This window comes from Sylvia atricapilla, chromosome 6 (assembly GCF_009819655.1).
Source record: "Sylvia atricapilla isolate bSylAtr1 chromosome 6, bSylAtr1.pri, whole genome shotgun sequence".
Taxonomy (NCBI): Eukaryota; Metazoa; Chordata; class Aves; order Passeriformes; family Sylviidae; genus Sylvia; species Sylvia atricapilla.
Window position 1 is genome coordinate 40,624,742 of NC_089145.1, and position 13,874 is coordinate 40,638,615.

The 13,874-nt window shown below is 39.1% G+C and overlaps 1 protein-coding gene across 3 annotated transcripts in view; it reads right to left on the minus strand.

Moving 5' to 3' along the window:
- PPP2R5E (protein phosphatase 2 regulatory subunit B'epsilon) overlaps positions 1 to 13,874 on the minus strand; it is a 73,061-nt gene that overhangs the window by 13,983 nt on the left and 45,204 nt on the right. For all 3 annotated transcript variants that reach the window (XM_066321627.1, XM_066321626.1, XM_066321625.1), the window contains exons 4-5: positions 5,566 to 5,667; positions 2,824 to 2,916 (exon numbers count right to left, since the gene is read on the minus strand). In XM_066321627.1, the coding sequence (XP_066177724.1) occupies positions 2,824 to 2,916; positions 5,566 to 5,667 (195 nt within the window). The remainder of the gene's footprint in view (positions 1 to 2,823; positions 2,917 to 5,565; positions 5,668 to 13,874) is intronic.

Below are 13,874 nucleotides of genomic sequence, written 5' to 3' on the forward strand. Positions count from 1 at the left end.
TAAATACCTATGACAAGTAGATATGTCAGTGTATGCTTGCTACACCTGATCTCTGTTAAACTGCTACACAACTTTGAGGAAGTGTAAAAAGATTTAAAAAAAATTGATTAAGAGCTGTCTGGGATTTTGCTTTCTAACATCCAGGTCTAGGGCTGATGCACACATTCTTCCTCGCTGTTTTCAACATTCCTGCAGCTTGCAATGAGACCTCACAGTATTTTCCTTGCAGTAAGAATCTGTGATGGGAATCTCATGAGGGAAGTATGAGGTTTGTCAGCTGCCCTCCAGAGGTTATAAACACATTGCTTTGTTCAATTAGTTCTAGATTTAAATAAATAAATAGTCACCTCATCCTTCCCCAAATAGCACACTGCAGCCTAAGACAGCAAACAGCTGGAAGCATTTATGTTTTTCATCTTCTTACTGGATTGAAAAGTATTTATATTTCCAGTTCTCTTATGCAGATCCTCTCTGGAAACACTGCAAACCTAAGACCCAGTCTCTCATTTAAAATAAATAAATAAATAAATAAGACAATTATTTTGCTATCAGGTTTCAACAATAAAGTTTTATTTTTTATGGATAAGCTGCAAGACTTCCATAATTTATATTGACTATTCTAAACATACATAGAAAAGGGAAATTAATTTTCCAAAATAGCAACCTACATAACACAGAGACTTGTGGATATATTTGAATAGTATGTATCTTAGCAACCACTGCCAACCATTTCAAACTGTACATAAGCAGGCTTTAGAAATGAACAGCTACACTGACAAATACAGTATTCTATTAAAACATACAGCTGAAAGCCAGAAACACAGCTATACTAAAAAAAAAAAAATGCAAGCAAACAAGGAAAAAGTTTGGGGAAAGTCCATGTAACTTTTTAGTATTTTTTTTCATACAGGCACCCTTACTGCCAAGAAACACTTCACTAAAATTTAAAAAAAATTGAAAAATTAATTTTGAGAAAAAGCTGATTCCAAATACTCCAAATGTCCCACTTATGTTGTCAGTGTCACAAGACACCAAAATGCTTAATGTTCTTAAGTCTCAAATTGCCTTCCTATGTAAGGGATCTCAGTTACAGATACTCAGGAGTTACTCCTGACACACAACAAACACAATAGGAAGTAGAAGGACACGCCAGTTCCTACAGGTCACCACAAAGTATTTACACACGTGGAAATGTATCCACTTGCTTGTGTGTGTGTGTGTGTATCTATATATACACAAATACATATATATATATATATGTATGTGGCTAAATAGAACTTCTAATAGAAAAATGTGAATTTTAAATTGACACACTGTGCACAACAGTATAAAAATATGCATCACCAAACCACATGGCAAGAACATATGAAACCTTAGAACTCCTTTGACCTCTTCATTGTTTCCTGATACATAGGTTTTTAAATCTCATATTGCCCTCTTTCAGTAGATACTATTCTTCCATTTAGTAGATCTAATGAAAACTAGCAGGATTTAAGAAAAAAATTAAAATCCTTGGTTTAGTCCCATTCTCCTGTGCCAGACTGACAGTTATGAATGTCTTAAAAGGGTGTGAGTGGGATGTTGCCAGTCATGACCAAGTTCAGCAGCACAGAACAGGAGCATCTGAGAATCATTTGTATTAGATTTTGAAGGAGAGCACATGCAATCATCCTATTGCAATCCTGCTCTATCTAATCAAACTAAAACCAGCCTGGAAAAACCTGTCAGGGATGATTTATCATGCATATTCTTTTATCTCCACCAAGTACTGGATGAACATATTGGTGCACCTCCTTGTCAAATCAGTACTGAGATGAACAAAAAAGAAAACACCAGAGGTTTGATCCAGATGAAAAATGCTCTTGTATTTAAGAGACGGATAAAATAAAAATTTAGGTACATCCTTTGCTTCTGTAGGATGGAGAAGGTCTTGTGGAAAGAGAAGGAAATTGAATTCCCTTCTTTGAAACTTTGAATGTAAGGACAGAAATTGCTCTTTTCACTACATTTTTCAGGTATTCTTCCTCCAAACAACATACACAAACAGTAAAGCACAACTTTTATAGCTTGAGCACTACAGAGGAAAATAAAAGCTGCATGAGTGATAAGGAGCAAGAGAAAGGTCTTCAGAAATGCTGAGTATCTCCTGCCTGCCAACTCTGGTTTGTTTTTCATTCAAGTGTCAGCCTGCACGGAACTCCCTTTTCTAGCTAAGGAGGAATCATTCTAAATTCCCCTGATTTCAAAAGCAAGCCACAGACAGCATCAAGCATAAAGTTCTTTCTGACTTTGCAGTTATACAAAAACTCATGAAGGGAAAAGAAAACCCAAGACAGCCCTGTTCGCAAACCTGAAGACAAAAGACATACGTGTGGAGTGTCCTGCTTTAACCCAGAAAACAACTTCTTTCAATCACCTCTGTATGTATCAACAATATTAAGACACATTAAAACTGGTGTTTAAGTAGTCTCTCTAGATAGAGAGGGCAGCATTTTGAGACTACGTGGTAGCAAACTTTTCAATTTTCAAGTTAACTGTTTCAGCTCCCTCTCAAAACCAGTAAGTCAAATATTCTGATTGAGGTATCAAAACTGGATCCAAACCATCTATTTTATGTATCTATAGCAACAGAGACTGACATATAAACACACACACACCTTTTTTGCACTACCTCCATAGATTGAAAACTTTCATTGTAGACCCTGGTTTAGCCTTTTTCTGTTGCAAATAAAGTTACACTTTCAAATTCTAAGCAAAATCTTTGTACAGGATTTTTTTCCCCCAACAGCAATGCTAATCCTTAAAGAAAACACACCAGCTTACCTGCAATACAAATTTTTGATCTATGTATTTTTTGGCAATGCTGGGCTGAAATTCTTGGCTTTCCAAAAACCGTATGAAAAACTCATATACAAGCTGCAAAAAACAAAAACAAAAACAAAAAAATCACAGGTTTATAGTTTATGACTTGATTAATCTTTACAATTTTAGTATTTCCCTAAATTATTCTGTTAGAAGATTAAATGCTGTTTTTTCCCCAGTACAATGGGTTAATATAACGGAAAATATTTTTCTCCTTTATTGAACTGCCACCTTTTATTTATAATTAATTACATGAGCTTTTTAAGTTGCCTTTGCGTATATAACTCCAGTCAAAGACATTTCATCAGCAAGAACAGGCACTGCCATCTTGTAATGCTTGTTATCATCTTGTAAAGCTTCCTACAGTAATTGGGAAGCACATTTAAACTGCCCTCTGAACTGCCAAAGTCACATCAAATACAGACATTACAATTCTGAAGGGGCTGGTGAAACAATTTGGAAATATTTAAATTAAATTAGAAACTGCTTAGAGTAGTGTTCTAGTACAACTTGAAACACAGAAGAAGAATACAAACCAGAATTTATTCAGAAGTTCCTAACTTACTGTAAAGATTAGCCTCAGGGCTGGAGAAAATCTGCTTATTTTCATGCAATTCCATCTCTACCTAAAGTCTTCAGTGGGACAGCAAGACTTTTCATTTAGTGGAGAAAAAGAAGAGTATAAAAACCAGGGAACAAGGAAGTGAAGTGAAACAGAGACTGCTGTGGCCTCATAAGACAGCAACTCTGATCTGTCACTGATAATGAGCTGCCAGCCAGCCATTCTCTTTGCAGAACCTTTTCATAAAGAGCAGCCATTGAAAACTTTCTCCTTTTTGTCTTTAGTGAGTATGAATATTGATACTGAAAGTAGAAAGGAAGCTTAAAAATTACATTTTAAAATAATTTTAAACTTTTCCATGACAGCAATATGCTGCAAAACCGCTGCTGGTACTTTATAGCAACATCCTCTGACTTCTCAAAGGAAGCAATGGGAAATCAAAAAGCAGCAGAGAGGTTTAGAAATAGGTTGTGGGAAAAGTGACAGCTTACATAACACCAACATTAAATCATCAGGAAATCAATTCCATCAACTTTTCACAAATACTTTGGTGAATTTCTACTTGACAATAGCAAGTCATCCACTGGATAAGAAATTCCATTATTTCCATGCAAGTAATGACTTTCTGAACTATAGCACCAGTGTCACTGCATGTGCTGTTTCCAGGCAGGCAAAGCTCCTCAGAGCTGCCTTGAAGTTTTGAAGATTCTTTTTTTTTTTTTTTTTTGCGTGTGTGTGTGAAATTTAAATATAAATGAGGGATGAACCTACATTTCAACAGATTCTGAATTAGAGAGCACAAAAGAGTGAAACAAACCGCTCACAGGATTGTGCACGCAACTGTAAAATAAAATCCTCATTTTAGGCTGAGATCAATTTTCCTCCTTTGCTCACAAAAACTCCCAAACTCCACAAACTGTTACTCAAGCAAACTTCTTGTAAATTTACCAGTGGTGTGAGTCATTATCCTAACACACACACACAGAATCTTCATCTATATTTTCAATAAAAGAATTTACTGCATCAGGATCAATGATGCTTTCTCCAGATTAGTTTACGTTCTTCATTCAAAAATCAAAGAACCATGGAATGGTTTGGGTTGGAAAGCACCTTAAAGATCACCTCATTTCACCCTCCTGCTGCGGGACACCTTTCCCAAGACCAGGTTGCTCATCCAACCAGGGTCCCATCCAACCTGGCCTTCAACACTCCCAGAGATAGGGCAGCCACAGCTTCTCTGGGCAACCTGTGCAAACACCTCACCACCATCACAAGTCAAGAACTTCTTAATAAAGCATTATCTGAATCTCTCCTTGTCCTATCACTACCTGGCCATGTAAAAATCACTCCCCCTTGTTTTTTATAAGCTCCCTTTCAAGTACTGGAAGGCTGCAATGAGGTTTCTCTGGAGCCTTCTCTTCTGCAGGATGAGTAACCCCAGCTCTCTCAGCCTGTGCTCACAGGACAGGTGCTCCAGCCCTCTGATCATCTTTCCACCCTCCTCTCCAGACCCACTCCAACAGGCCCACAACTGTCTTGTGCTAATAACTCCAGACCCAGATGCAGTGTTATTCCACATAGGGGTCTCAAAATCCCTTGTTTTGACAACTGAAATTCAGAGGAAGGGATGCCATTCAGCGAGCTTGAATCCTGCTACAAACACCTGGGAGCAAACCTTGACTCGAGGAGAGGAAGGAGGACTTAGATAGGGATGCAGCTTCTCATTCATTTTTCTGATCAGCTGCCAACACCTGTGCACTTTCATATAAATATTAACCACCCTCAATAAAGCAAAATTGTCAGCAGTGTCAGCCTCACAATGCTCTTGCTGAAGTTGATGAAAAACACTTGTGCATCAAAGCAGCTGGGAAAGCAAAGTAATTTTTAAATCAATGAAGGAAAATAGGAATATGAGGGACACCATCAATATAATTTCGAAAGAAAGCTTTAACATTTCATGAGTATCACAAAGTTCTCTCCCATCTCTGTAGGTACTATATTAGAATCATAAGCAGTATTAATCAATGTTAGTGTCTCACAGACTAGTTCTGACTCACAGGTAAAAAAAAAAAAAAGCTGAGAAAATTATTAGATACACTAAGCAATGACAAGAATTTCTTCTGAGGTAAATAATCAAAAACCTGTAAATGCGGCCACGATGCCTCCAAGGTGGGCTCATCTTCTTCTGGATCAAATTCATTGCTGTCACTAGGTGGGAGAGTTCTGAAGATATTGCAAGATACCTGAAAAGGCAACGAAAAGAGGATGAGATCCATTCTTCAAACAGGTAACAGATTTCAGGAACTCTGTATGTCTGTACCTGCTCTATCCTCCATCACTTAAAGACTATTTCTTTTTCCTGCTGTCTGACAAGGATCTTTAGCAACAGCACAGGGATAAGGAACTTGTCACTTTACAAACCTGCCATCAGCCTTGGATTTTCTCCTTTCCTTTAATATCCCAGCATTACTCAGTGTGCCACCATGTGCCAGAGGAGCCCACCAACATGTAATTCCCAATTCTGGTGGGCATCAGTGGGAGCCAGGACCGCTTAAGAGATATAGGAAATACCATCAACTGTATTTGTAAGTGTTGTCATAGAGCACTTGGTTATTTTTGTCTGTACAGAGAAACATTAATGATTAAGGTCTAATCTGTCAGCATTTGTTAGGAGTGGCCAGTTACATTAAATGCCTGGACACCTCATGCCAAGTACAGAACTTGGTACTAAATGAAAGCAAATAATAGTATTTGCTCGACACTTAGCCTACATTTTATTTCATGGCTGGCTCGCTTTGCTTAATCTTATTTAGAGGTACTTTGGTGAGACTGCCTGGCTTTGTGAGGTTCATGCTATCAGCAAAGACTGAGCCAGAGAGCTTTCCTGGGTTAATTAGAGTGCTGAATGGAGCGTACAGCTTATTATGCAGCAAATCTGATAAACTGCAAACATGTTATAGGGCCTCTCTGCACTTGGAAGGTGATGATGTGCCTTCCTTGCGCTCTGCTCCTGCGCATTTGACCCATCTCTAAGCTGGTTAATCAAACAGCTGGGAAAAGCAGCATGTTATCCCCTAATCTATACATGACCCCTTCATAGTAGTTCAGACAAACTAAGCTATTTAAGACACACAACTAGTATGTTCTTCAGCATCCTTGTTTTTTTTTCCAGCTTTTCTGCTCCTGTAAATGTTTTAGTCTGTAAGGCATATTTTCAGTTCATTGGCAACTTAGTGAGAAAGGGCACTTTAAAGCCCACGGCTGAAATACAATCCAAATACTGACAAAACCAGATTTACATAGGGTGAAGTTTTCGAATTTGCAAGACAAATAGAACAGATTCAGGCACTGCATAAACAGAAAGATGAAGGATATAAGTGCAGGAAAGCACACATGGTGCACTCGAGTGAGGGATGTTCACTGAACACAAAAGAGTGAGCAAGGCAAACCAGTGAGCACAGAGAACAAGAGGCCAGACTGGTTTGTGCTGGGACTTGTCCCTTGCTGCCACAAGAGGGTGTGTGCCACTGCACTTCCAGTCCTGCAGGCTCTAGAGAAGCCCCACTCTGTAAAGCTCAGCATTGCTTTCAGCCTGGAGAGACACAGCACTTACTCCAGCCCATGCTGCTGGGGACTGAACTCCTCCCACCCTGAACCCACACCAGCTGAGCGACTGCCAGCATTCATTAGGAGAAGATTTTTTTCTCCTTTGTCCAGCCTCTCCCCCATCTCATTCACTTCTCTTAAGAGCCCCTGCATGAAGAGACATTTCTAATCTCATGAGAGGTCAAATAACTATTCCAGGAATACACATGTTACAGTTTGTCTTTCCTCAAGGATTCCTGAGCTCCTCCTTCTACTATGAAAATACAGAGAGAGGAGGAGAGTGATCAGAATTAGCAAGACAGAGTTTCTATGATAGAGCACAAAAAAGGGTAGACAGCCCAAAGGATGCCCAGGTAAAAAGTGGGAAATGTACCTTCAATGCAAACATATGGGATTCTAAAATACTTACTCAAGCATTTTTTGTTAATGCTTCACAGTGAAAAATCCCAGCTCTCCCAGGATTTGGATCAAAATAAAAAACGAAGAAAACCAAAGGCAGCTTTTTTTTTCTTGACTGCTTTAAATTTCATTTCAAACAAGAGAGAAAATTTCCTGCAAATTTAACTCTACGTGTATTAGTAAAACTTGTACCTACAGATCACTCATCAGCTGTTTTGTTTAGAAACTGGAACAAATACTGAATTATTGCACAAGCAAAACCTGCAAGGCAAAGTACATACTTTCAGAATAAAAAGCTAAACAAAGACAAATTCCTGTAAGACTCAAATTAAGTCAAACCAAGCCTCAAGCAGTTAGTGCCAGGGCCTTACCAGCATGACAGAAGTATGAGAGGTTCAGCAACAATTAGTTAAGTGCCAGCACTGACACCTGGATCTTGAGCTTGGGACAAAATTAGTGTGATTTCTGGAGAGTGCCTATTAAATAAGGCCAGTCTCAAGGCAACTCAAAAGCGGTTTTTTTGCATAAGAAAATTAACATTAAAATGCAACACAAGCTAGAATATAGTCCTAGTATGCAGTTTGCTCTCTTCAATTTTCTGTTTTTGCATTAGGAGTAAAGATAAGCTATGTGGAGCCAAAATGCAGATATTCTCCTGAGGAGAACAGACAGAACAGGTTATCTTTAAGTGATTTCCCCAGGTTATCGTAACTTTGGGAGATAATGTGTGCCATTACAGTTACATTAATCACCACAACACAGCACGATAGCTCATTTACATGCAGTGTCAATTTATAGCATGCTTATCTAAATCAGTAGCCTCTGGGTGGTTAATGTTTATAAACCTCTAAGGGAAAACTGAATGCAACAAGTCCTTCCATGCATGAACTGCCCAGCTGGACATTGGAGACCCTAACAGACAGCACACTAAGACAGGAACACACTACACTGGATCTGGAGAGACCTTTTCTCAGATAGGCATAAGGCAGCTATTTAGTGTTTATCCCTGGGCCCAAGCAGCATGCCAAAATTCCTTCAGCTGGAGAGCTGAATCATTTCTCTCCTGACCTCTCTTGGATCATCAAGCCAGAGGACATCCCTGCCAGCCTGCATACACAATCCCCAGTGATTCCTCTCCCAAAGCCAACACAAATGACTACGGATCAATGCTGACTTCCGTCTTCCACTGATTAGGAACGCCTCCAAGCCCAGATGATATTTTTGGAAGGCAAATCAGAACTCTAATATTCTAGAAAGTTGTATCAGGACAGATGTCCCCTCTCTGTCCTCAAAAACACCTACACCCTCTTCTCCATGGCTGTACCTTCAGAAGCACACACCAAACTAGGTGTGCAAAGTCCACCACAGCTCCCTCCACCACACAGAATCTGAACACCAAAGTGCCAGAAACCAACTAAACAAGCAGTTAAATCTACCCATTGGCACTGAATCAAAACCATCCAAGACCAAACAGCAAATTCTAAAATGGCAGATTTCTTGACTGGAGATGCATGGAAACCTCTGAGCTCTGTGCCAGTGTGTCAGTCATGTACAACTCACAGAACCACGGAGTGGTTTGGGTTGCAAGGGAACCTTAAAGGTCATCTTGTTCCACCATCCTGCCATGGGCAGGAATGCCACCCACCAGACCAGGCTGCTCCAAGCCCCATCCAGCCTGGCTTTGAACACTTCCAGGGATAGGGCCATCACAGCTTCTCTGGGCAACTTGTGCCAGTGCTTCACTTGCCTTCTTAATAAAGAATTTCTTCTTAAGATCTGATCTAACATCTAACTCTAGAAGCAAAACAAAAACTCTCCCAGGCAATTACAAGTCAGTGTCAACTCGTTAAAAACAAACAAAACAGGGAAGGCTGCTCTGTACCCCCCACAAAGAGTGAGCTGCAATTTCTGAACAGATCTGATGGCTGGTACCTGGCAATGCAGAACCACAAAATTATGAATACATAGGTAAAAGCATCAAGCTTCGAGAAAGCTTTATCAGCATATTTCTATTTGAAATAACTTTTAGAAAAGAAGGTAGTAAGAGGCTCAAGTCTGAAGCCAAAATTCATGTTTTGAGAAGTCCTCTCTTTGCCCCTCACTGGAGCTCCATAAAAGTGACAACGTTGTAACAGAAACACTTCACAATCTGAACTGCAGCTGAGCACTTCCACTCTGTGCTGTTTGAAACAAAGATTTTTATCAGTAATACCCTTCCTGAATGAAAGCTGAAATGAAAACAAACACACACACACACTGCAAAGTTTAATATATTCTCCATATAAAACCAAGATAAGTGGATTCCCATTTAGCTTACAGGGAACACCTGTTCTTCAATTAAAAATATGTGGAATCATCCAAATAAACCCCATGTACATATAAAATTGAAACCCAGTATCTCTGCTTACAGTGTTTAAACTGCTGTGCATAATAATAACATAAAGAAGCAATAAAATGTAATTAAGTCATAACATGAAGCCATGCTAACCTGGAGACAACACTGGCCCCTGGAAAAGACACTGGACTTGTCCTTCTGAAACATATATGCATATATGGAGGTTTTTAATATTGTTTACAGATTTACATATTCTAGAGCCTGAAGCAACTGCTGCATTTACTCAGCTATAATCTCTCTATAAAACGCGCTGAATTGTTCCCTGAAGTTTGACTAAAGAACATCTCACAAAATGTAGTATCCAATTTTATCTTAAAATGTTATAAACTGTTCCATCAGCTCTCTTCTCCTTAAGTGTCACTACTAATTTAACTACAGCACTGCTTCTGATCTCAAGGCTGAATTTGCCTGATACCCTGTTGGCTCTTGTTAAACCACCAGACCTCTTTTACACCTGTATATATATTTGCATATGCACTATGTGTCTATAGATAGAGGGGTATTTTTATACAGACACAACAGCTCTGAGCCTCTGTGTCGTTAAATGGAAAAACAAAGCTCCTAAACCCAGGCAGTCGTTGGTTTCTCTGTTTGTTTTTTAATCCTGTGATTATTTTTGCTTCCTTCCTTTGACCTCCCACCTGTGTACAAGTGCACTGGGGTATATATAAAAAGCCAGACCATCTCCCTCTTTTTTCCTTCAGGTTGTTGGATTAATTTATCGACATTCACTTCTTTGAACAGTGCAGTGTACCAGAAATTCATATTAAGATACTCATGATAAGCAAGTCTCAATGCTCAGGTTCTTTTCTGCGCCAATGCTCGCCTGAATACAGTCTTTCAGGGTTTAATATTATGTGCCTTCTTTTGCCCAGCAGCATTACTTTTGACTTGGCTGAATCAAAATGAACTACATTGGACTGTGAACACAGTCAACAATCCAGATCATAGGCTAGGGGGAAAAAAGTTCTCATTTTCCCTTGACCTTTAAGTCTCCTAAAAATTCAATCAATAACCTGCAAGAATTTAGCTCTGGATAAGGCTCCTAAACTTGTTAGCTTACCATCATCCACTTCAGTGGTGGTAGCAGCTTCAATCCATACAGATGAGGAAGCAGCAAACCTGAGATCCCTGGGCAATGCTTCTCTTGACAGAACTACAGCATGATAGAGTTTGTTGGACAAAACAGCTGCTGCTCAGGCGCAGTGTCCACACCATGTGTGTTAAAAGGGAGGAGTTGCTTTCTAGAGATATCTTGCACTGAAAAAAGCTGTAGTTATACTCCTGCAGTGAGTGTTTTGCCCAAAAAAACCAAATTTACAAACCCTGAAACTTCTCACAGAACCACAGAGTGCTTTGGGTTGGAAGGGACCTTATAGGTCATCTAATTCCGATCCATCCTGTCACAGGCAGAGACACTTCCCACTAGACCAGATTGCTCCAAACCCTATCCAACCTGGTCTAAAACAAATCCAGGGATGGCACAGCCACAACTTCTCTGGGCAACCTGTGCCAGTGGCTCACCAACCTAAGTCAAGAATTCCATCCTAACATGTGATCTGTTCCTGTCCCCTTTCAAATTCAAGCCATTACCCTTTATTCTCCCCTTCCACTTTAAAGCCATCACCCCTTGTTCTCATCTTGTTCACTCTAACAAGAATCAAGGTGGATTATGACACTTTGGATCTGAATTAGAAGTGTTAGCCCTGACCCCAGCCCTGGGTACAACCTTATCACTGCTGGAAACCGGAGCTCTGCAATTCCACTCTAGGTCACCTAGACCAAAACTGTATCTGAGTACCCTACCAGTAACCCCATTCATCACTACCTTCTTGTGATAGGGAGAAAAAAAGCTAAGTTTCCAGATGATTCAACTGAAGAATTATTCATTTAATGTGTGCCCAGATAATTCTGTAACACAGTCTGAAAAATCATGGCAGTAGCTCAAGTATCTTGGACAAATTAAAGCACAGTACCAGCAGAAAGAGCCCCTCACCTCTAGAGCAGGCAGGAGATCAAGTGAAACCCTGCCAATGCATGAACTTGAACTCTAGACAGCATTACAAAACTCATGCTGCCCTGGACTCCAAACTAAAGAACAAAACATACAATTCAAAACTCAGGAAAACAATCCCTTAGAAGATTAACACTGCACTTGTCTGCAGACAAAATGCTTTGAAGGTACTTAAGAGGATGACACAGCCAGGCTAGGGTGTGGGGATGTAAAGGTCCTTTAAGTAAGTAAGCACGTAAGTAAGTAAATAAATAAATAGATCTCAAGTGCTTCTTGGGACAAGGTGGTGTTTTCCCAGTTTATTTCTTTGCTTTAGACCTAGTCACTGAACTGTTATGCAGATAAAGTCTGACAGATGCAAGGCCTATGTAACCAACCGCAGGAATAACGGATCCGGGTAAATGTAATTACAGACTGTCCAGAAAAATTATTAGGGACAACTGCTGCAAGAGGAGCTGCCTCCAACTGATTTTTTGAGAGAAGCACAGAACATCAGAGTCTCTTCTTTTAATAAGCATCGTACGTTTAAAACGAGCTAGGTGTATAAAGAATGTGAGTAACAAAAACATGTAACAAAAGTATTTGGAAATAATGCATAAAAGAAATCAAAGCTAGATTCTTTTCTTGCTTCTACAGAATTGGTAACACTGACATTAAAAAAAAAGAAGAACAGAATTTAAAATACGAGGTGATTTCTATGTGTTTCTTTAACAATAGCATGCTTGCTTCGTCCGTTATGGCTGCTCCTACACAACAGTTTTTAATCAAAACACATTTGGGGGGGTGTCAAAGGACATTGCATTTTCCTTCTAGCATTTCAGATGGCTTCAAAATCTGTTCCACTTCCACTGAGTCAAGTTAAGTTCAAGATTAATTGCCAGTATTTTACAGAATTCCTGAACTTACATAAAATTCCCATGAGAAAGGGATATGATTTGTCAATTCTTGTTAGATCGTATGATTTAATTTATTTCCCTTAAACTCAAAATGACATTCAGGATCATATTTTGAAATCTAATACAAGAAGCAACAGGAACACATACACAGGGTTTTTGTTAAATCAGAAAGATAAGCCTGAATATAGGTGGACCTGCAGAAAAATCTCTATCCAAGAACATTTTAATACAGAAACTCTGAAGATGTCATACTTAGTCATAAGACACAGCTAAAGCTATGGAAAATATAAAAACCATAATGCCTATGAAGTCTACCAGCTAGAACACTTCCTAAAAATAGGTTCCTCAACATGCTAAAAAAATCATGGCTTAGCAAGATATTCTTTATGTTTAACAGGTCTGTCACAAACAAACTCCTGAACAGACTCTGCCCTCACATCTGTTGAGACAAACCTGCAGTAAAAACGAATGCAGTCTCTCTAGATTTGTGTCAGTAGAAAGAAGAGAGAGAGGGGGATGAAAATAAAAATCCAAACCAGAATCCGACCTTTAAAATGCATTTTTTGTGTTTATTTGGGTATTGATTTAAAGAATTTTCTTTCCCTGTGTTGCTTAACACAGCTTCTACACCACACGACATCTCCTGTGATGTTTCGCTTTGGCTCTACAGAAATTACAGTCTTCTTTTACTTGATTTGCCATTACAGAAAAGATAAAGATGACAATGGGAAGCCAGAGGCATTTCAGCACTTAAAAAAGAGAACAAAGTATCACAATTCCATTCTAAAAGATGTATCTGAAGAGAGTTTCATTAGCCATCTCCTGTGGGCTGGCAAACACACACTGATGTTGCATAAACGTCAGCACCCGGGTTTACAATTTCTAAAGAAGCAAGTAGGAGAGCTGAAAGGTTGCTCACCAACAAAGAGATTCATCTCAGTTTAACAGCTTGTCAATTTTTTCCTCCGTTTTTTAAATTAAATAGATCAGTTTCTTCAATCTATGTCTTAACATCCATAAAACACAACCAGCTCTACCACATACACCCTTCAGGATATCACAGGTAATAACAAACATTTATTTCATTCAACTACCACTACTTAATCTACCAGCAAAAGTCAGTATCATTAGTTTAAGCCT